Source organism: Calliphora vicina, chromosome 4 (assembly GCF_958450345.1).
Source record: "Calliphora vicina chromosome 4, idCalVici1.1, whole genome shotgun sequence".
NCBI classification, from domain to species: Eukaryota; Metazoa; Arthropoda; class Insecta; order Diptera; family Calliphoridae; genus Calliphora; species Calliphora vicina.
Window position 1 is genome coordinate 16,545,784 of NC_088783.1, and position 21,223 is coordinate 16,567,006.

General features: G+C 29.3%; 1 protein-coding gene across 1 annotated transcript in view; it reads right to left on the reverse strand.

Moving 5' to 3' along the window:
• The window catches only part of inaE (inactivation no afterpotential E), a 49,599-nt gene that overhangs the window by 20,596 nt on the left and 7,780 nt on the right, over positions 1 to 21,223 (reverse strand). Inside the window, exons 2-9 of the mRNA XM_065507479.1 lie at positions 6,683 to 6,777; positions 6,496 to 6,602; positions 6,273 to 6,377; positions 6,099 to 6,203; positions 5,815 to 5,992; positions 5,285 to 5,704; positions 4,696 to 5,220; positions 76 to 217 (exon numbers count right to left, since the gene is read on the reverse strand). Of these exons, the coding sequence (XP_065363551.1) occupies positions 76 to 217; positions 4,696 to 5,220; positions 5,285 to 5,704; positions 5,815 to 5,992; positions 6,099 to 6,203; positions 6,273 to 6,377; positions 6,496 to 6,602; positions 6,683 to 6,777 (1,677 nt within the window). The remainder of the gene's footprint in view (positions 1 to 75; positions 218 to 4,695; positions 5,221 to 5,284; positions 5,705 to 5,814; positions 5,993 to 6,098; positions 6,204 to 6,272; positions 6,378 to 6,495; positions 6,603 to 6,682; positions 6,778 to 21,223) is intronic.

A 21,223-nucleotide genomic window follows, 5' to 3' on the forward strand; every position in this document is an offset into this window, starting at 1 on the left:
AATAACAAATTCGACTACTGTCCGTTTTGGTATGGATGGATCCTAATTATACAAAATCTTTGAGAATATACACACCTTAGGATCTATACTACGTTGTATAGCGTTTATGAGATCAGCTCTTAAAGCTTCCATTTGGTATAAACCAATGCGAGGTACAACATCTTTACCCAAAACCACTGAAGTTATAAACGTTTTAGAATACTCTACAGCTGGCATACTGCAAATAGATAAAACAAATTAAATGATTAACAAAATTATAACACGTGATTAAATAAAAAAACAAAACAATGAAATACATTTTTGTCATTATAACAAAATTTATATTGTTTTTGCATTTCCAATTATTATTGGAATATAGATAGGTTTCTTTCGCTGTCGTTTGTTATTAATTGAATGTTATAAATCTTATCTAATCTGTTGGCAATCGGTTAATGCCAGTTGAAATTTTGTCAGGCAAAATTTTTATAATGCAATCTGTTTGTTGTGCGTTATTTTTTGTACGTGTATTAACTGCTAATAAAACACGATAACACTTTGAGATAATTGCAGAATTTTAGTAGATAATTGCAATTGATTTGTGAGCTATGTGTCTTTATATATTAAGAATTGATCATGGCATGTTTTTATTACCGCACATTGTTATGAATACTAATCAATACTAGTTATTTATTTTTTTAATTTAAAATAATTTTAGACTTTTCATATAAAAATCGATATTTGGTGGGAAATAAGAGTGATCACAGATTATTGCCCATTTTCTTCTAGGACCTCTTATTAGGGATCTATGAGTGATTTAAGATTTTTCGTATAAAAATCGATATTTGGTGGGAAATAAGAGTGATCACAGATATTTGTCCATTTTCCTCTAGGACCTCTTATTAAGGATCTATGAGTGATTTTTCATATAATCGATATTTGGTGGGAACTAAGAGTGATCACACATTATTGCCCATTTTCCTCTAGGACCTCTTATTAAGGATCTATGAGTGATTTTAGATTTTTCTTATAAAAATCGATATTTGGTGGGAAATAAGAGTGATCACAGATATTTGTATATTTTCTTCTAGGACCTCTTATTAAGGATCTATGAGTGATTTAAGATTTTTCATATAAAAATCGATATTTGGTGGGAAATAAGAGTGATCACAGATTATTGTCGTTTTTCCTCTAGCACCTATTATTAAGGATCTATGAGTGATTTTAGATATTTCATATAAAAATCGATATTTGGTAGGAAATAAGAGTGATCACAGATTATTGCCCATTTTCCTCTAGGACCTCTTATTAAGGATCTATGAGTGATTTAAGATTTTTCATATAAAAATCGATATTTGGTGGGAAATAAGAGTGATCACAGATTATTGTCGTTTTTCCTCTAGCACCTATTATTAAGGATCTATGAGTGATTTTAGATATTTCATATAAAAATCGATATTTGGTAGGAAATAAGAGTGATCACAGATTATTGCCCATTTTCCTCTAGGACCTCTTATTAAGGATCTATGAGTGATTTTAGATTTTTCGTATAAAAATCGATATTTGGTGGGAAATAAGAGTGATCACAGATTATTGTCGTTTTTCCTCTAGGACCTCTTATTAAGGATCTATGAGTGATTTAAGATTTTTCATATAAAAATCGATATTTGGTGGGAAATAAGAGTGATCACAGATTATTGTCCATTTTCTTCTAGGACCTCTTATTAAGGATCTATGAGTGATTTTAGATTTTTCTTATAAAAATCGATATTTGGTGGGAAATAAGAATGATCACAGATTATTGCCCATTTTCCTCTAGGACCTCTTATTAAGGATCTATGAGTGATTTAAGATTTTTCATATAAAAATCGATATTTGGTGGGAAATAAGAGTGATCACAGATTATTGTCGTTTTTCCTCTAGCTCCTATTATTAAGGATCTATGAGTGATTTTAGATATTTCATATAAAAATCGATATTTGGTAGGAAATAAGAGTGATCACAGATTATTGCCCATTTTCCTCTAGGACCTCTTATTAAGGATCTATGAGTGATTTTAGATTTTTCGTATAAAAATCGATATTTGGTGGGAAATAAGAGTGATCACAGATTATTGTCGTTTTTCCTCTAGGACCTCTTATTAAGGATCTATGAGTGATTTAAGATTTTTCATATAAAAATCGATATTTGGTGGGAAATAAGAGTGATCACAGATTATTGTTCATTTTCTTCTAGGACCTCTTATTAAGGATCTATGAGTGATTTTAGATTTTTCTTATAAAAATCGATATTTGGTGGGAAATAAGAGTGATCACAGATTATTGCCCATTTTCCTCTAGGACCTCTTATTAAGGATCTATGAGTGATTTTAGATTTTTCATATAAAAATCGATATTTGGTGGGAAATAAGAGTGATCACAGATTATTGTCGTTTTTCCTCTAGCACCTATTATTAAGGATCTATGAGTGATTTTAGATATTTCATATAAAAATCGATATTTGGTAGGAAATAAGAGTGATCACAGATTATTGCCCATTTTCTTCTAGGACCTCTTATTAAGGATCTATGAGTGATTTAAGATTTTTCATATAAAAATCGATATTTGGTGGGAAATAAGAGTGATCACAGATTATTGCCCATATTCTTCTAGGACCTCTTATTAAGGATCTATGAGTGATTTTAGTTTTTTCATATAAAAATCGAGTGATTTTAATTTTTTCATATAAAAATCGAGTGATCACAGATTATTGCCCATTTTCTTCTAGGACCTCTTATTAAGGATTTATGAGTGATTTAAGATTTTTCATATAAAAATCGATATTTGGTGGGAAATAAGAGTGATCACAGATTATTGTCCATTTTCTTCTAGGACCTCTTATTAAGGATCTATGAGTGATTTTAGATTTTTCATATAAAAATCAATATTTGGTGGGAAATAAGAGTGATCACAGATTATTGCCCATATTCTTCTAGGACCTCTTATTAAGGATCTATGAGTGATTTTAGTTTTTTCATATAAAAATCGAGTGATTTTAATTTTTTCATATAAAAATCGAGTGATCACAGATTATTGCCCATTTTCTTCTAGGACCTCTTATTAAGGATTTATGAGTGATTTAAGATTTTTCATATAAAAATCGATATTTAGTGGGAAATAAGAGTGATCACAGATTATTGTCCATTTTCTTCTAGGACCTCTTATTAAGGATCTATGAGTGATTTTAGATTTTTCATATAAAAATCGATATTTGGTGGGAAATAAGAGTGATCACAGATTATAGCCCATTTTCCTCTAGGACTTCTTATTAAGGATCTATGAGTGATTTAAGATTTTTCGTATAAAAATCAATATTTGGTGGGAAATAAGAGTGATCACAGATTATTGTCCATTTTCTTCTAGGAGCTCTTATTAAGGATCTATGAGTGATTTTAGATTTTTCATATAAAAATCAATATTTGGTGGGAAATAAGAGTGATCACAGATTATTGCCCATTTTCTTCTAGGACCTCTTATTAAGGATTTATGAGTGATTTTTATATTTTTCATATAAAAATCGATATTTGGTGGGAAATAAGAGTGATCACAGATTATTGCCCATTTTCCTCTAGGACCTCTTATTAAGGATATATGAGTGATTTAAGATTTTTCATATAAAAATCGATATTTGGTGGGAAATAAGAGTGATCACAGATTATTGTCGTTTTTCCTCTAGGACCTCTTATTAAGGATCTATGAGTGATTTTAGATTTTTCATATAAAAATCGATATTTGGTGGGAAATAAGAGTGATCACAGATTATTGCCCATTTTCCTCTAGGACTTCTTATTAAGGATCTATGAGTGATTTAAGATTTTTCGTATAAAAATCAATATTTGGTGGGAAATAAGAGTGATCACAGATTATTGTCCATTTTCTTCTAGGAGCTCTTATTAAGGATCTATGAGTGATTTTAGATTTTTCATATAAAAATCAATATTTGGTGGGAAATAAGAGTGATCACAGATTATTGCCCATTTTCTTCTAGGACCTCTTATTAAGGATTTATGAGTGATTTTTATATTTTTCATATAAAAATCGATATTTGGTGGGAAATAAGAGTGATCACAGATTATTGCCCATTTTCCTCTAGGACCTCTTATTAAGGATATATGAGTGATTTAAGATTTTTCATGAGTGATCACAGATTATTGTCGTTTTTCCTCTAGGACCTCTTATTAAGGATCTATGAGTGATTTTAGATTTTTCATATAAAAATCGATATTTGGTGGGAAATAAGAGTGATCACAGATTATTGCCCATTTTCCTCTAGGACCTCTTATTAAGGATCTATGAGTGATTTTAGATTTTTCATATAAAAATCGATATTTGGTGGGAAATAAGAGTGATCACAGATTATTGTCGTTTTTCCTCTAGGACCTCTTATTAAGGATCTATGAGTGATTTAAGATTTTTCATATAAAAATCGATATTTGGTGGGAAATAAGAGTGATCACAGATTATTGTCCATTCTCTTCTAGGACCTCCTATTAAGGATCTATGAACGATTTTAGATTTTTCATAATAAAGTCGATATTTGGTGGGAAATAAGAGTGATCACAGATTATTGTCCATTTTCTTCTAGGACCTCTTATTAAGGATCTATGAGTGATTTTAGATTTTTCATATTTTTCTATTTGAATATTATTATAAAACCAAACTGAAAATTTGAATACCATACCTTAGTAAACCACCTGGCGGCGAATAGGCAAAACACTGTAACGTTGGATAGTCGGCCTTCATTAATATCGCCAATATGGCGGCAGTGCCGGCACCCAACGAATGACCCACTAATACTAAACCGAACGTATGTGTATTACGCTCGAGATTCTTGTTGAGAGCATTCCGTATGATATTTTGCTCTTCCAATTTGTTACGTATATAAATTGCCGCTTGAACCATTCCCTTATGACCCAACCAATCGTCACGCGGTGGATTCAAAGGTAACACTTCAGCTTCGGCATTTAGATCCGTGAGAATATCTTTCATACTCAAGGTACCACGTATGCTGACAACAATTTTCTTTTGGGTATAATCGATGGCAACGAAAAATGGTGTTTCGCCCACATCCACATGATAGGTGACATACACAATTTCAATATCACCAACTTGTAGAGTTTTCTTGAGAGCAGCATAGTTGCAATAGCAGCAATTGTCTTGAATTATTTCCGCTTCAGTGGTGGGATTAACGCAACAACCAAAACATCTGCAAGTAAAAGGAAACCATTTTAAATTCACATTTATACGAGAAGAAAATTGAAATTACTCACTTTAATTCCGGTATTAAATTGTACATTTTCGATCTATTTATTATAAAGTACATGGGCCAACCGTATGCACCCTGAGCAAAGTACATATAATGTATAACAGTTTGAAAGAAATCATAATTTTTCGCATCATTTAAGGCTAAAAATTTCGTACGTTCCGTGATGGGTACACCGCTTAGAAATTCATAGGTACCATTTTTTCGTTGTCGTACTACCGCTTCACGTTCCAGACGTTGAAATTTACGCAACAGCACCAAACCAGCCACCACATCTGACGGCACTACATCCAGTTCACGAAAAAAGTCACTCAGTAGTCGAGCTATATCGGTGAAGGAGTTACGATTGCGTTCCGACGAACCTATGCAACAGAATAGTAAACGACAGCGATGATCCCAGCTGTCCTGATAGGCTCGAATAACTTTTCTGTAAAGATGAGAAATTCAGGTAGTGCAAGTTTCATATGCAAATAGTTGCAGTTTAGATAAACTTTTCGTTGAGTCGAGTTTAGCTAAACAACAATTCAATTTACTAACCTTTGACGCCAATTACGATTCATACTATTGCTGCGTTTATAATTAAAACGTGACTCTGTTTCACGCATTGATCGTTGATACTTCTTCATTTTCACCCATGAACGACCGGCTGTATCAAAGGTACACCAGATCGTTGCCATCGTAACAAATACTAAGGCCCAGTTTGAGATCATAATTGCTAAAGAAAACAAACAAAATAAAACGATAAATAAGTGATACCAAAGGAAATAACTATGAAATTAACAATATAATGTTAATTGGCTTTAAAAGTTTCATAAACATACCAAAAAAGATTTTCTTTTCTGTACTAACAATGGTGGATTGTAAATAATATTTTGTCAGCCACATTGTTCCCATAATCAACCAGGCAATATCGAATAACATTACCACTATAGGAAAACAAACAAACAAATAAATTTAGTTAATTTTATAGCAAAACTCATGTGTGATATATTTACCAGTTTTAATATAAATCCATATATTTATTGGTGCCCTGACATCAGAGTCCAATATACTGCCACGCATTGATATTATGCATATTCCTATTTCTATAAATAATGAAACTGCAATAAAGGGAAATACAAAGAAAAAACAGTATTATTTATTTATAAATTTATTGTTTTAGTGGTTTTGTGGTAAAATATTGTAAAAAATATATTTATATTTGCCAGACTTACTTACCACTTAATATAGCTAAATAACCAATTTGATGATAAAAAAGTAATTTAACATCTGTTATACTGGTATCGTAATCAAAAATGGCCAATGATACAATTACAGTTATCACACTGTGGAGAGAAAAGAGAGAGAGGATCCATTAAAATTTTATTAATTTTTATTATTTTTTTGTTAATTTTTGTTAACTTACCATAAGAAATGTATGGTTACTAGAAATGCTCCAGGCACCACTAGATCATCTGAGCCTACCGACCAGCGTCTTCTAAAAACAACAAGTCCTGGCATCTGTAAAATAAAATTTAATTAACTAAAAAGTATATGTAAGAAAATCTTTTCTATGGAAAAAACTGTTATACTTTTGTTGTAGAATATACTGTTATACACAGGATTTTCTATAGAATATACTGTTATATACTGTTATACACAGGATTTTCTATAGAAAATACTGTTATACACAGGATTTTCTATAGAAAATACTGTTATACACAGGATTTTCTATAGAAAATACTGTTATACACAGGATTTTCTATAGAAAATACTGTTATACACAGGATTTTCTATAGAAAATACTGTTATACACAGGATTTTCTATAGAAAATACTGTTATACACAGGATTTTCTATAGAAAATACTGTTATACACAGGATTTTCTATAGAAAATACTGTTATACACAGGATTTTCTATAGAAAATACTGTTATACACAGGATTTTCTATAGAAAATACTGTTATACACAGGATTTTCTATAGAAAATACTGTTATACACAGGATTTTCTATAGAAAATACTGTTATACACAGGATTTTCTATAGAAAATACTGTTATACACAGGATTTTCTATAGAAAATACTGTTATACACAAGATTTTCTATAGAAAATACTGTTATACACAAGATTTTCTATAGAAAATACTGTTATACACAGGATTTTCTATAGAAAATACTCGTGTTATACACAAGATTTTCTATAGAAAATACTGTTATACACAGGATTTTCTATAGAAAATACTCGTGTTATACACAGGATTTTCTATAGAAAATACTCGTGTTATACACAAGATTTTCTATAGAAAATACTGTTATACACAGGATTTTCTATAGAAAATACTCGTGTTATACACAGGATTTTCTATAGAAAATACTCGTGTTATACACAGGATTTTCTATAGAAAATACTCGTGTTATACACAGGATTTTCTATAGAAAATACTCGTGTTATACACAGGATTTTCTATAGAAAATACTCGTGTTATACACAGGATTTTCTATAGAAAATACTCGTGTTATACACAGGATTTTCTATAGAAAATACTCGTGTTATACACAGGATTTTCTATAGAAAATACTCGTGTTATACACAGGATTTTCTATAGAAAATACTCGTGTTATACACAGGAATTTCGATAGAAAATACTCGTGTTATACACAGGAATTTCGATAGAAAATACTCGTGTTATACACAGGAATTTCGATAGAAAATACTCGTGTTATACACAGGAATTTCGATAGAAAATACTCGTGTTATACACAGGATTTTCTATAGAAAATACTCGTGTTATACACAGGATTTTCTATAGAAAATACTCGTGTTATACACAGGATTTTCTATAGAAAATACTCGTGTTATACACAGGATTTTCTATAGAAAATACTGAAGCTAGAATCATGAAATTTTAACTGTGGGTTCCTCCCTCCCCAAAACGATCCGATAAGAAGGGATTTTTGGAAATTCGAACGTTTAGGGGATAACAAAGGGTAAAAAGGGGTAAATTCGGTATCCTTATATCTTCAAAACTAATAAAGATACAAAAAAACTTTAAATTGCATGTTACTCCATTTAAAAAATAAGCTGACAGGTGTTTCGTACTTTTTAGAAATTCGAACCCTTACGGGATAAAAATAGTGTTTATTTTTGGTACTTTTTCATAAAATATGTATGTTTTTCTATAATTTGACAGAGACATACGAATATTTTATTATGAAGTCCCACCACGATGCAGATTTTTATTTGAGTAAAATTTTACCACCGCAATGGGGATAAAAAAGGTACCAAAAAGGAAATAAAATCGGGAAAATACATTTGATTTGAAATTATTAAGCCAATTTTGATAATTTTTTTTACATTGGATCCTGGATTCATACAAAAATTAACTAACAGGGTGTTATTTGGAACTCGAGTGAATATTGGGCCAAATCCGGGTAAACAGTTCGGTACGTTTTTTAAAACATATTTTTATTGGGCACATTAACACAGATTTTAATCGATTGAGACATGTCTGTAGCATAAACAATTTTGACAAAATGGAATATTTTTAAATTTCAAACTTGAGGGGTGTTTTTTTTTAATATTTTAAATTATTTCACTTATCGACATTAAAGATAGCTGATATGCATCTGAGTGAAGTTAGTGTTAGGAATAGTGGATAATATTAAGGTACCAAAATGTGAGAACTGAACTATAGGTACTTTTTTGTTCTTCTAATGGTACTTTTTTGAAATTTCTATAAAAATGGACTTAGAAACATGAAATTAAGCATATATGGTCCTATGTGAATCAAAATTCAAGCGGATGTTTCATGGTACTTTTTCTTTGTTATAATGGTACTTTTTGAATTTTCTATAACAATGCACATAGAAACATGAAATTAAGCATATATGGTCCTAAGTCAGTGAGAATTCTAGGCGGAGACTTTTTGGTACTTTTTTTATTCGGATGGTACTTTTTGTAATTTCTTCACCAATGAACCTAGAAACATGAAATGAAGCTTATATGGACCCGAGTGAGTCGGAAACCACAAATTGGGGCTTTTTGGTACTTTTCTATATTCTAAAAGTATTTTTTGAATTTTCTGTAATAATGGACACAGACAAATTGTAATTAAACGTATATGGTCCAATGTGAGTGAAAATTCAAGGGGATACTTCAACGTACTTTTATTGTAATGATGATCCTTTTTTGAATTTTCTATAATAATGAATCTATAAACATAAAATAAGGCATATATGGTTCTAAATGAGTGAGAATTTAAAGGGGGACTTTATGGTACGTTTTATATTTTTTTCACCAATGAACTTAGAAACATTATGCTTTGTTTATATGGACCCAAATCTAGAAGTAGTGACAATATGGAACTTTCTGTTTATTATAACGGTACTTTTTGAATTTTCTAAGAATAAATGATACTTTTTCGTTATTCCAATTGTAGTTTTTGTATTTTCTTCACCAACGAACCCAGTAACATGAAATAAAGCTTATATGGAATCGATCGAGTGGAAATGCTGTGGGGGCGTTATAGTACTTTTTCTTATGGTACTTTTTATTTAATTTAATGGTACTTTTTTTAATTTTCTATAATAATGGATCTGGAAAAATTAAATTAAATAGAAATCAGATGGAATAGGACGTTTAAATATTTTGAAAATTATGTACAAACGTTATTTGCTAATCAAATAATTTGGTATGTTAAGCTGTTTCATGCTACATAGTAAATAACACATTTTTTAATTGTACATTGATATACATTTTTTTAATAACAAAATATATGCTAACGAAGTAGCGGGTGATATGCTAGTCTACAATATTTTTGACAGGAATGCAAGGTCTTGTTATAATGATCAAAAGAAATCTATAATAAAAAACAGCCAAGTATTATTTAATTGCAATACGTACTTAATTGTTTAAAAACTGATAAACTAAATTATTGAAATTGTGAAACTTTTAGCTGCCAGCTGTTTAAACTAATTTATAGAGTAATAAAAGTAAACAGTAAATAAAATAATACAATATTAAGAAACGGTATAATTAATACATAAATATTGCCTCAATTAAATGCATGAATAAAAATGTTAAAAATACTTTCAAAATGTTCATATGATTGGATACATATAAGATTTTCTAAACAATTAAAATTGTGTATTAACTCTTTCAGCCACGGTTTTATGAGTATAAGTTTAAAATCAAAACAATTGCATTTTTACTTTAATTAAAGTTAGCTGATTATAAAAAAATTAGAAAAAATAAAGGCTTTTATGGAATGGGGTGGTTAGTTTATTAACCACCATAGCGGTGGGCATTAAAAATAATTTCGTAGAGTCTACATTTGTTTGAAAGCTAATAATTTTGACTAAATTTTCTGACCAAAACAAGAGAAATAACAAAGTAATACTGAATTCGATGAACAATAAACACTGTGCTTTTATATTGAATGCGTGAAAGTCTCTTAGAAAAAGTACGTTTTAAAATATTTTCAAATTAATATATTAATCTAACCAGAGCACCCTGACGGCAAAAACATAAACGATGACTTCAAAAAATTTAATTGTTTAGCAAAATGCCAATATATGCCAATAATCTATGTTTTAAAGACTATAGAAAAGGAGGTTAGAAAAGTGACCACTAAACCGCAAAGAGTTAAGATCCTAAAGGAAATACAGTGATAGACAATCGTTTATATGCAACAGGTTTTCTTTTATTTTTAAAGAAACTATAAGGTCTTTCGGATAAATTATTTTATGATATTTAATAAAAATCATTATTAATAAATTATGAAATAATATTGTAATCAATTTCACTGTATTGTTATTTGAAGGAAAAATTAACTGAAATTTTGGTGAAAAATTCGTTTGTACGCACTTTATTTAATTTAATAAAAAAAAATCTTACAAATTTATTGTACAACATTATTTTTTCTTTCTTTATTATATTTCCTAATAACTGCAGAATATCAGCAATTCGACCTACATACATATATTCGACCTATATATTGTATATACATTTAAAAAAAAACTTTAAAATTGTTATATTTTATTAAAGAAATTGTTGATTCTGCAACTTTATAATTTTTACTTAATATTGTAATATTCGACACTTTTTTTTAAATATTTAGACCATAGAATAACATACACACAGTCTCAAAAGTGAGTAAACACCAATGAATTTTTTAATTTTTTCAAAATCATGAAAATCATTATAGTCTGACTTAAATTCTTTTTTTCAGAAACGAATCTATTATTCAGCCCAATCTCCAACAAACCGAAACTTTTAAATTTTAATCGATGGATTTTCATTTTCTTAAAAAAAAATAATTTTTGGTGTTTACTCACTTTTGAGACTGTGTGTATACTGAGAGACAAAAAACTTAAGTCTGTTGTCAAAAATCTAAGTTTTGTAACAACAAAATACAGGTAAATCCATGGTCTATAACAATAAAAAAAAAAACAAAAAAAAAACGTCATTTTGTTTGTGTAAAACTATACTGAGCTTGTCAAAAACAGCTGACTACTATACCAAGCCAAACAAGGCGATTCCACATAAGGTGGTGTCGATAGCACAGCTGATTATTATTTTTCTTTACTTGTTTATGGATCAAGCTGTCTAATTCACTAAAGTTTGTTGTTGCGAATACCACAACAAATCTAAAAAAACAACAAAAAGAAAAGGCAGAGTATGACAGCTCCAGCCAACATAATCAAAAATTTTGACAAGCAGAGTATGTAAAGCATTGTTCACATAAAATCCGGTCGCACTGTAGAAGTTTTTTACAAAAAACTAGTGGCAACATTTTAGTTTTCTTTTGGCATGACTTTCTAAACAAACCAACCGTTATTCTGTCAAGATTTCAAATTAATATATGTATTAATTTTTGTACGAACCCACCCAATTGTCCCCAGCTTCGGCCAATTGAAAAATATTGGGCTATTGTCAAAGCTAAATTAAAGAAAAATGGAAGCGCTATTATCGACAATAAAAAAATGTTATATGCTTGGAATAAATATGCAGAAAAGTCGACCGAAAAGTTGTGCAAAAGTTAATGGGTATCATTAACACTTTATTAAAAACTAGTTGACCGCCCGGGCTCCGCCGGTAGCTATTTAATAATGTTAGTTCTTCAAGTTTCTCCAACCCACATACACCTGCCTGTTCTTATTTATTTGCAAATAAAATATCTAAATTTGTACTGCACACTTTAGGGGACTTTTTTATTACAGTTGACTGAACTAAAAAAAATAAAAAAATTTCCGAGTTTTACCTGGAATTATTGAAATTTTTTTCTTTACAAACCATCTCCAAAAAATTTCGAATCGAATAAAAAAAAAATCAGCCAAATCGCACCAGCCGTTCTCACGTGATGCCATTACATACATGGACCATTTCATTATACCCTACACCACCATAGTGGGGAGGGTATTATGCGTTTGTGCAGATATTTGTAACGCCCAAAAATATTAGTCTAACACCCACCTTAAAGTATACCGAACGACTTAGAATCACTTTCTGAGTCGGCTGGCTGGCTGTCTGTCCATGTAAACCTTGTGCGCAGAGTACAGGTCGCAATTTTGAAGATATTTCTTTGGTACAAATTTGGTACATATTATTTTTTCGGCCCAAGAACCAAGCCTATTGAAACTGGCTGAAATCGGTCCATTATTTCACCTAGCCCCTCGAAATTGGACTTTATAGGTCATAAATGTTTAATTTATCTATGTATCTACACAAATTTCGCTCCAAATAAGTTTTATATATACAAAATTCATGTGACCAAATTTTGTTACGATCGGTCCATAATTAGTCATAGCTCTCATATAGACCCGCTTCCGAAAATCACTTTAACGTGCATAAATCGCTTAAAAATTTTGGTATATACACCAAATTCAACATAAATAACTTTCATATAAACATAAATCACACGACCCAATTTCATGGTAATCGGTTCATAATTGGTCATAGCCCACATATAAGGCCCAATTCCGAAAATCACTCAAAAAATATAAATTATTGAAATTTTAAAAGAAAAATCTTCTTGCTCATTTACTTGGTGTAGGGTATTTTATGATCGGGCTTGACCGATCATACTTTCTTACTTGTTTTTTTATCAATTTGGGGGAATACCAAAATTAAAAAAAGAAGTTTTTAGCAAATTGGGAATTCCCATAATTACAAAACAAAAATTGTTCACATTTAGAGCCATTGAACTTTGTTAACTACTTAAAGCGTCCATATAAAATAAATGAGTGTTCACATTAGTGGATAATTCATTATATTAGATGTTCACATTATCGCAAGTTCACTGTACTTATTTTATTCGCAAAATATGCTTAGTACGATCATTTAATAATTCTCTTATTGTTTGTTTGTATTAACTTCAATATAAAACAAATATATATCCGGTTCATTAAATGTGTCTAAATTTTAATTCTTTATCCGCATAAACTCATAATAAATTAATAAATTTTCAATGTTATAAAAAATGTTTGCCATTCAGCATATTTGGCATAAATTCACACAAAACAATTATCTGTGTATAAATCAAAATAATAAATACTATTTTGGTATTCATTTCTGCGTATTCTTCAAAAAATAAAAATGATTATTTAATTATAATTTACTTCCATGGGTCAATCACGAAGGTTAATCAATTTCACTAATAAAATGTGCTCAGTGATTCATTGAATATGATTAGAAAGAACATTATACGTATTTCTGCTTATACTTACTACGTAATCAATTTATAAAGTACGGTTTTGCCTTTAACAATATATTTGTTTGTAGGTTTATTTATTTTTCATCAAATAAGCGATAAGTCAGTCAGCTTTAAATCACACAAATATTTATAAAGTTTTAAGATTTAACCACAAATGTTTGAAGAATATTAATAATAATAACTTATTTTAAGACAGTGTGGAGTGTGTTTCATTGTTTCAAACTTAACCTTGGGTCTAGATTTAGCACGTTTTTACTCAGTAAACACTCTCTCTTAAAAATAAGTGAAATGAAAGTCCGACCTAATCTGCAACAAACTTTTAAATGGATAGAGTTTATGATTTTCATTATCTTAAAAAAATCAAATATTCACTGGTGTTTACTCACTTTTGAGGCTCTCTGTGGTTGTCGAGTTAAAAGTATATTTTAGGGGTAAAAATGGACTTTAAATAAATTTTTACTAGGATTTAATAGATATTTATTATATTTGTTAAAAACACAGAGCAAAACTTTCTATCTAGTTTGATCAATAAAAATGTTTTAACAACAAAATTACAGCAAACTTCCAAATTCATTTGTAGTTTCAGTTTAAAACTTTCGAAAAATAAATAAAATTATTTCTAAAGCCAAAAGAAAATACCTGCATTTTAACGATTTAGAGTAAAATGCAGATAATGGAATGGTCACGTCTTCTTGCTGGTGATTAAATTATTTTGCATACTTTTGTTATGATAAATCCTTGTCAGAAACAAGCAAAAACTGCAATTGTTATGCTAAACACAATTTTTTTTATAACTACAAGACAAAAAAATAAAATTAAATAATACAAGGGTAACTAGAAACAAATTTAACACTCTCCTGATCTAAAGGTTTATTATTTATATTTGAAATGATTCCTAACACCCTGTCTATACCTGATAAATTTGTATCATGATTAGAGTTCATCTTTTCCCGCACTCTTTCATTTCCCGGGAAATCGGGATTAATTTTGAAATTTCCCGGGATTCCGGGAATTCCCGTCTAGAACAAATTATTAAATTTTAAGTATGTATTTGGAAATTGGATACAAATAAAAAAATACAGTAAAAATTTAATACAAAGAGATAAACTGAGACGATTTCTAATTTTGGCTATATACAAACCTGTCACCATTTGTCGTTTGTATCGGAATGGCTTCAATTTCCATTTATTTCTGTTAATTCGCAAAAAATAAACATTTTATTTTTTTTAATTTTCTTAACATTTGCGTTTTCGGTTTGAAAACGCCAAACAGATGTTCTGACAAACGAAAACGCTAGAAATTGGGAGTTTCAAACCCGCTAGCAAGGCGAATTCATACAAGGTGGTGCCAGTTCTACAAAAACAACAATTGGTCTTAACTAGGGTTTTTATACCGGGAATTCCCGGTACAAATTTCCCGGGAACTTTGCCAATTTTTCACTACCCGATAAAAAAGTGACGAAAATACATAGAAAACAAGTTAGAACTATATTTTTTTTTCACCAAAAAACAGTGAAAAGTTTTTTACAGTTTTTTTCTTATATCTTGGCAATAATAGACCGCTTATTATTCATTTGAGGTTTTTCGTATGAAAATTTAAAAAGAGGATTCATTATTTATAGAATTTATTTCTTATTGAATCATTCTAATTTCTTTAAATTTCTTCTCCAAATCCATAACAAAGTAGCTTCAAAAATTTATTAAATGATTAAATTTTTCTTCAATTAAAATCTAGCAGAAAAAGGTTTAAGATAATTTTTTTAATTAATTTTGTAAATGATTTGATTTAACAAAAATTTAATCATTCAAAGTTTGAAGAAATTCTGTTATTAATTAACTTTAAAATTAATTCAGTTTAAACAAAGACTGAATGAATGAATCTAAAAAATTAAATATTAGGAATGGATTTATGGAATGAAAGGCTGACATTTTTAAATTACGGATTAAGATTTTAGTGAATTAATCTCAAATTTTATTAATTAATTCGAAGCTCTGATATTTATTAATTATAACACCAAGTTTTTATATGAAATTTGTCTATAATATTCCTAATTTACAGTATCATTATATATTTCGGGAATAGCCGGGTACCCGGGAATGTAGAAAAAAATTTACCGATTCCTGGGAATCAAAAAAGGTCGGGAAATTAAAACCCTAGTCTTAACAAATGTCAAAAAAACCAAAATCAAAAATTAAACAAATAAGTATTTAAACTTAATATAGTATAGATAATTGAATAGTGAGGCCTTGACTTCTTTATATACACAATAAATATTTTGTTAATAAGCTTAGAATATGTAGATATTTAAATATAAAAACAAGCTTTGACAATTGTTAGAACCAAAAAGCGAAAAAAAAGTTATCAGCTGTTTGACTGACTCCACCTTGTATAAATTCGCCTTGACCGCTAGTGAATACTGAAAACGTTGCTTTTTCCAGAACATGGTCGTTTGAATTGCATTGTTATGATTATTAAAACAAAAATTAAATAAAGATATTCATTAAAACTGGAAGAAAACCCAATAGTATTAAACAAAATTCAATTTCACGGAAGGTGGTTTTATTCCAAAAGTTTTAGTTTTACTCTTTGTGAAAAAGCAAACTACTAAAATAATTCCACTTTCGAATTCTGTGACTGCCGTAAACATTCGCGAGTTTTTGGAATATTTTGAATAATGAACTTGTTATTGGTCTATTTGGGTTTAATGATTTTTCTTGTATGAATCTTCTGCATTTGTTTTAGAGCTTTAAGCATCTTTTAGAGAAAATCAAGTTCAAAAAAATCACATAAAACTAAGGAAAATAATTCCAGGGAATTCTCGCACAATTTCCCGGGATTTCGGGATTGAAAATTTTGCGGAATTCCCGTGAAAAACTCTAATCATGATAAACGTCAAAATGGTTGTCAAGATAAAAAATTAGCAGGTATAGTCTCCATTTATTAGTATTATTGCTTCGTTATGACAAAATTGTTAGTGCTTTTGCTCAGACAACTTTGTCTTGACAACAAACGTCATTAATTGTTATGATAAATATTTTTCAAGTATAGACAGGGGGTAATGAACTGGATAAATGTAATGTTTAATTAATTTAAATTTAAATCACTTCAATATGAAACATATTTCATATTTAAAACTATTTTAAAATGTGGTTTTATAAATGCTCTGCAACTATAAAAAAACATCCTTTATGTAAATTAGCGTGTTTTTCGATTTTTGAAAAGTGCCTGGCAGTATTACTATGACACTTGGTATAAAACTGCGGTTCTGAAAAGTGAGTCAAATCGGATAATGTTAATCCCCGTCTACACTTATGTTGTTCGCTATAGACATAGTTTATTATAACCGTGTTCAACTGTACTGAAAACTTGTTGATAATTGGTTAAATTAAATATTAAATAGCGTGATATACGGCCCGTAATTTAGTGATTTAGAATTTGTGTAAACTATAATTTTAATTATTATTAATAATGATGTTCAAGCTTAGAGACAAGTTCAAAATAACAGAGATCAACAAATAAAGAAAAAGCACATTCGTGTGTCCGTTTTGTAATGCACATATGTATAACATTTATAAAAATAAATTGATTTTAACATTATATTCTCATCGCGAAAAAGTTCCCGCAATGTGTTTTGTTACATTTGTGGTGAATACACAGACAATAAGTTTAGAAAAACCTATAACAGACTTGTATTTTAATTACATTAAGATGGGGATTAAAACCCCGAATAAGTCGTGGGTTCCAAACAATCACCCCTATCGTGAAAAACATGTGAAATTTATGTTCCCATGTAATATTCATTTCCCTTGAAGGGAAAATCGCTATCGTGATATTCCCATGAACTAATCATTCACAATAGTTGATTTTGTTCGTAACAGATCAAGGCGAATTTATACAAGGTGGAGTCAGTCAAAAAGCTGATAACTTTTTTATCGCTTTCTAACAAAGCTTGTTTTTATATTTAAATATCTATCTAAAATATTTTTGTTTTACATAAATAAGTAAAGTCCTTACCAAGGTATATTAATTATAAGGTAGTGTCATCGGCGAATTCAGAATACCGAGCGAATTGGTTATATTTTTTTTATATGTAGTTTGACATTGTTCCTGCATTTGAAGGCGAATTGGCTGGCAGGGAAAAATGTCAAAAACAGCTCACAAATAAATCAAAGCGAATTTTTGTTAAACAAAAAATGTTTATAAATTTGAATCTGTTTGTTATTTAATTTGATGTTTTTAAAAATAAAACTAATTTCGTGTAGTATTATTATTGGTTTTAAAACATAAACGAATTTAACAGCAAAACAAAGTTTGACATTTACAAAATGTAAACAAATTTTGAAATTTATAATGCACTACGGCGAAAAATGAACATAGTAGCAAAAAACGATCAGCTGGTCTGATAACACTACCTTATAATTAATATACCTTGGTCCTTACTATACAATTATCTACACTGTATTAAGTTTTAATACATTTTTGTTTTATGACATTTGTTAAGACCAATTGTTGTTTTTGTAGAACTACCACCACATTGTATGAATTCGCCTTGTAACAGATGTTTATTGTTTACAAAATTCCATCTAAAAATTTCCCATGTTGGGGAATTTTTTCACGTGAACAAAGTTGATGAACGAAAAATGGAAAAAGGAAACATATCTCATGTGAAATATTGATTCGCGGTAGGGGTGATTGTGTGAGAGAAAATATGACTGATGGAACCCGACATCATCATCCTGAGACTTATGAAGCATTATGTGAAGGAAGGCACTAGATAAAACTGATCCATATTTTGGTATTATTGATGGCCCACAAATAAAACTTTTAGTGAAAGATCATACATTCAATGAATGATTTAAAAGCAGCTTCTGATAAATCTTTTGTTGTCAGAAGGCAAATTACATGGAATTAGTTATTGACTTTTTAATTAGCTCTAAAACATCCTGGATGTATTGGATGTTAAATTGTTAGCATTGAAGAAATATTTATACAGTTAGAATGAGGGTATCGAATATACTTAGAATTAAATTTAATTTTGACGGCACAAAAATCATTCTCGACCTGAGTAATCGGTAGCTAATCAGAGTACTTCTTAAAGTATTGTAATTTTAGAACTAAAATTCTACTACAAAATTAAATATACTTAGTATTGAAATAAGTAATATTCAATGATTACCAAACAATAATTGTTCCGCTGTAATCTATATTTATTAGACATTTGTTGTTTATATAATCCATAAAGGTCATTTGTAACAATTACAACTACAAACACTTGGTTTCCGATTTGAAATTTTTCCAACATTTTCATATACATATGTACAACTAAAAAAACTCTTGTAAAAACAACCCATTAAAAATCTAAACTGCTCCAGATTTGTGGGTCTTTATTATGTATTATGTAGTAAACTACTATATATAGTCAGCCAAACCAAACTGAACAATCTAAACCAACTATAGGTAGTGTGTACGTGAATGTACCTACATGTTTTACTAATTATTTCGATAATTTAGTTTAACGTGTTTCCATTTCTCTTCCTTCCTTTCATTCGTTTGTTCATTCATTCGTTCGTTCATTCATTAATAATTTATGCATGCAATTATTGTGTATTAGTTTATTTTATACTATTTAAATTATTATTGTTATTATTGCTGTTTAGAATAGCAAAACAAATAAAAAACACTTCATTATATTCATGCCAAAAGTGAATATTCTGATTTTGTTTCAAACAGCTAGACAGCTATGGATTTTTGTATGCGAGAATACTTGTGTTTTATTTAGTATCTAGATAAAATCATAATATTAAATTATGAGTTCATTAATTTTTAATTTAATTTCAAGCACATAAATTTTGAAATATAAAACGCTGTTTTTAACAAACACATTGTTCTCTTAATTCTTAATTTCATTTGCAAGGTTATCTAAAAATAGTATAAAAACAAAATGAGGATCTTTATCCACATTAAATATCCAGTACATTACATTGTGACTATCCCTAATAAAGTCATAAACTGCTGGCGTATGCAAAATTTAAATTTACTTTTACATTTTCAAAATTGTTTATTTATTTATTTACTTTTTCTTGTATTTGGGGGCTTTTGATGACTTTATATGTACTAGTTTTGAAATATGTATGAATATTTACTAGAATCTATAGAGAATAAATTCCCCATGGTCTATATATATTGCACTGGTGGGTATAAGCGTGAATGAGTCATTTTGTAATTGTATTATTATTTATATTTTTTGAGTTAAAAGTTTATTCAAAATAATGCCCACCAACCGTGCAAGTTTTAGTTTTTTTTTTAGTGATTTTAACAAAAATATACAAAATTAAGAAACTTTTATTTCATAATTTTTTTAAAGAAACACAAAACAAACAAAAAACTAGTTATTAAATTCGGTATTTAAATACATATTATTTATGGGCTCCTTATGGGTTTACCATTCGAATAAAATTTATTCGAATAATCGAATAAAAACCACAATTTTGTATGAATGATTAAAATGTTTTAGTTAGTATTAAAAATTATTCGATCAATAATTGTCGAACAATAAAATACTTGATTTTGATACTGAAGACAAAAATCGCCCAGGAAAGCCTAAAAAGTTTGGAGACCAAGAATTGGAGGCATTAGTCCAAGAAGATTATTGTCAAACTCTACAAGAGCTTACAAAATCATTGGGACCTACTCAAGCAGTGATTTCAAAACGTTTGCGAGTAGCAGGATTCATCCTGAAATGAATCCATTACAATAACCCGAAGCGTAATAGATCCAAAGTGAAATATCCATGACGCTAAGGTAATTCTCTGAATTTGGTGGCAGCAAAAGGGTCCTATCCTGTACCGACTGAAAAAAGCCCTGTTAAATATCTGTAAAAAGTATTTAGAATGAAGAGGTTGGGATGTTTTGCCTCATCCGCTTTATAGTCCAGACTATGCAGAACGCTCTCTATGGGATACGCTTCACCTTGGAACAGAGTATCCAATATTGGCTTGATTCGTTCTTGACCTCAAAAGATTAGCAGTTCTTTTGGTTTGGACTATTAGACACTATAAACATCTACGATTGAAGCTTACCTAAGACTGTATAAACAACTAATATTGAAGCTAATCTAAGACTCTATAATCATCTACGATTGAAGCTAATGTAAGACTCTATAAACATCTAGGAATGAAGCTAAACTAAGACTCTATAAACATCTAGGAATGAAGCTAAACTAAGACTCTATAAACATCTAGGAATGAAGCTA